Source organism: Tupaia chinensis, unplaced genomic scaffold, assembly GCF_000334495.1.
Source record: "Tupaia chinensis unplaced genomic scaffold, TupChi_1.0 Scaffold000161_1, whole genome shotgun sequence".
NCBI lineage: Eukaryota > Metazoa > Chordata > Mammalia > Scandentia > Tupaiidae > Tupaia > Tupaia belangeri.
This window is the reverse complement of record NW_006159632.1, coordinates 3,095,119-3,098,156: the sequence shown is the minus strand read 5'-3', so window position 1 is coordinate 3,098,156 and position 3,038 is coordinate 3,095,119. Positions and strand designations below refer to the sequence as shown.

Here is a 3,038-nt window from a genome sequence, read left to right as displayed (position 1 = left end):
GGCGTGTTGCTTCGGCTTCCTGGTGCTCGGCTACCTGCTCTACCTGGTCTTCGGCGCCGTGGTCTTCTCGTCGGTGGAGCTGCCCTACGAGGACCTGCTGCGCCAGGAGCTGCGCAAGCTGAAGCGGCGCTTCCTGGAGGAGCACGAGTGCCTGTCGGAGCCGCAGCTCGAGCAGTTCCTGGGCCGCGTGCTGGAGGCCAGCAACTACGGCGTGTCGGTGCTCAGCAACGCCTCGGGCAACTGGAACTGGGACTTCACCTCGGCGCTCTTCTTCGCCAGCACGGTGCTCTCCACCACAGGTAGGGCCCCCGGCCGCTGGCCCCGACCCTGCGCCCGCCGCCGGCCCCCTCTGCCGTGGTCGGGAGCGCAGGTGCGGCGGAGCCGGAAGCCAGCGCAGCCTCAGAACGTGACTCCGGGAAGTGGCCCTAAGCCCCTCGGCCGGGCGGCTGCAAGGCTGCGCTCTGTCCCGGTCCCTACGCCGGACGACCCGCAGCGCCCGGGCCCGGCTGCAGGCGGTGGGACGGCGGCAACTACGCGGTGCTCCGGGCGCGCTGGCCCTCCTCTGGCCCAGCCCCAGAGGGCCGCGGCCGCAGAATCTGAGCACCGCGTTGGCGGGTCACCTTCCCGAGTGTGCCCTCCCTGTAGGTCACGCATAGGTAGTTCGATCCTTTTGGACATCGGAGACAGTTTGGGGGTAGTCGAGTGACATCCGGCTCCTCGCAGGTGACCTCCACTGGGACAGAGTAGAGGTCTTTTCAGAGCAGGCGGAGTGGGGGAGAGGAAGGAGCACCGGCTGACTACATCTGAGAAAATGGGGCGCCCTGATTCAGCAGTTCTCTCAACTTGGGGTTCGCCAGGCGCCCCATCAACCTGGAAGCGCCACCTGCCCGCGCTGCTCACCCGCAGGGCGCTCAGGGCGGAGGAGCAGCCGGGCGAGGGAGGACACCCGCAGTCGTCCCCGCGCCGCCTCTGCCGGCTTAGATGACCGAAGACTGAGTTTCGCGGCCGGCTGGTGGGGGGAGCACGGGCCGGGAGCGTTCCGTGGTCCTTCGGAAGCCGGGAGGAATCGCAGAGCGGTCCCACTGTCCTTTTCATCGCTGAGCTCGTCTTTGCAGCACTTGGGCTCGCCTGCGCAGGGCCGGGGCTCGGGTTACCGTCCTGTATTCCGGGGACTGGGCCGGTGACTTCCTGAGCGAGCACTTCGCTAGCCCCGCCTCCACCTTTGCAGGTGAATCTCCATCTCCAGGCGGGCGGCAGCACCCGCCTCCCACTCCCCACCGCTCTGTTTATTAGTTTATAGTCCCTCTTGGCCACACTGTGGTCTTGGTCACTACTTCGGGAAATAATACACTCTTCCCCTAAATCACGTGACGCGAGCATTCCGGCGGAATTAGATGGATGTAAGTGTACCCTGAAATAAACAGAAGCAGGAGTCTAGCTTGTAGGTGGTGTTAAATGTGGCCATGAACAGGCCAGACCCATTACCAGGCTTTCCAAAGAAAGTCTGCTTCCCAGAGCGCGCTGGGTCTTGCCCTGGGTCTTCACCTCGCCGGGCTTCACCGCTCTCTTCCCTGGGACAGTGCAGAAGGCCTTGGCCTTGTCAGGGTGTGCGTACTAAATTCAGGATCAGGGTCAGTCATTCTCCGGAGAATGAAGTGTTCCCACGGAGCTGCGGGGAGCTTACAATTGGGTCAGAGTGTTGGGGTAAATGTTTTGAAGAATGGTAACTTAGTATCGCCTTATCACTAGTAATTTGAAGGCAGAACGTGAAGAAGTGCATGGAAAAAGTGTCCATTTGCCTTTCCTGGGTGGAGTTGCCCATTAAAACAAAGCACGCCCGCAACTTAACGTCATGGGCCCCTGGTTAAATGTCCCACACTAGTCTACAGTCAAACAGGCAGCCGAGTCCCAGAGGGGAGATGTAAAGCCCCTTTTTAAATTAGGAAAAGTTGCATTTCCTGTTAAAAAGAAGGGAGGAGGTGCAGATGAGGAGCGATGTCTTATTATTGGAATTCAGAGTGCGGGAGCTCCTCAGAAAGTCAGGCTGCGTTCACGCAGAACAAGGGTTCATTCAGGGAGTGAGTGCCAGGGGCACTTGAGGGGAGCGAGTGAAAAGGTCCTGTCGGTCTGTGGAATTAGCAGGTCACTGAGCTCTCTGCACAGACTGCTCTGCTGTCCGGTTCTGAGCTGACCCACGGTGACACATTTGGTGTCTCAGTGTCATGGTCTCAGTGGTCTCAGGACCCTGGTTTTGTGAGAGAAGGTATTTCTCAGAGCAGAGCAGGATACTTCATTACCAGGAGAATGTTTTCTGGAAAAAGACCTGACAACTCAACGGAAAGGGAACCATTTGTCCTGCTGGTGGATACTAGGCACATTGTGTGTGTGCATGCACGTGTGTCCGGGGACAGGCAGCTCTTCTAGCCCTGTGACTGGCAGACCACGGAGACAACTGTCAGGCCGTTCATCAGTAGCCGGACGTCCCCGCGTCGGGAAGGGCCGGGTGGGCGTTAGGACTGTGCGCTGCGGTGCTGCCCACTAGCACAGGGCCGCAGTGCCCAGACACCCGAATCGCCTCAGCCCACAAACTTCAAGCCTCCATGTCTGGAAGGAACTGGGCGAGGCGTCGTGGTCTGTTTGGAAGAAGGCTGAGGTCAGTAATTTAGTAATGATCTTTTCATTCTCTGCTTTGCCGAGGACTCTGGTATTTTTTTTTCCAGCTAACAATTTAACACCTCTTTACTCCATCTTATAGACAAGAAAATATTTTTCTTTGACCCATAGCAAAGTTTATGATTAAGAGATCTATAACAGGAGACAGACTAGCAAGAGAAAAGCACATGAATGCACTTAATGTATTTTACGTTGACACGGAAGACAAGAAATGATGACCCAAAGAAACAGGACCCTGTGACCCCTGTGTTGTGGACAGTGGTGCGGACGCACAGTTGATGGACAGCGGGTGTGAGTTAGAGGTGACAGTGGGGGATTTGCAAGGCCTGTTTGTCCAGAGTCCTCCTGGCTTCGCTGTGTCTTTG

At 57.9% G+C, this 3,038-nt stretch overlaps 1 protein-coding gene across 1 annotated transcript in view; it reads left to right on the top strand.

Annotated features, from left to right (window-relative positions):
• KCNK1 (potassium two pore domain channel subfamily K member 1) overlaps positions 1 to 3,038 on the top strand; it is a gene marked incomplete in the record, with an annotated part of 52,150 nt that overhangs the window by 1,255 nt on the left and 47,857 nt on the right. The window contains 1 exon segment of the mRNA XM_006145998.3: positions 8 to 299. Coding sequence (XP_006146060.2) covers positions 8 to 299 — 292 coding nt within the window.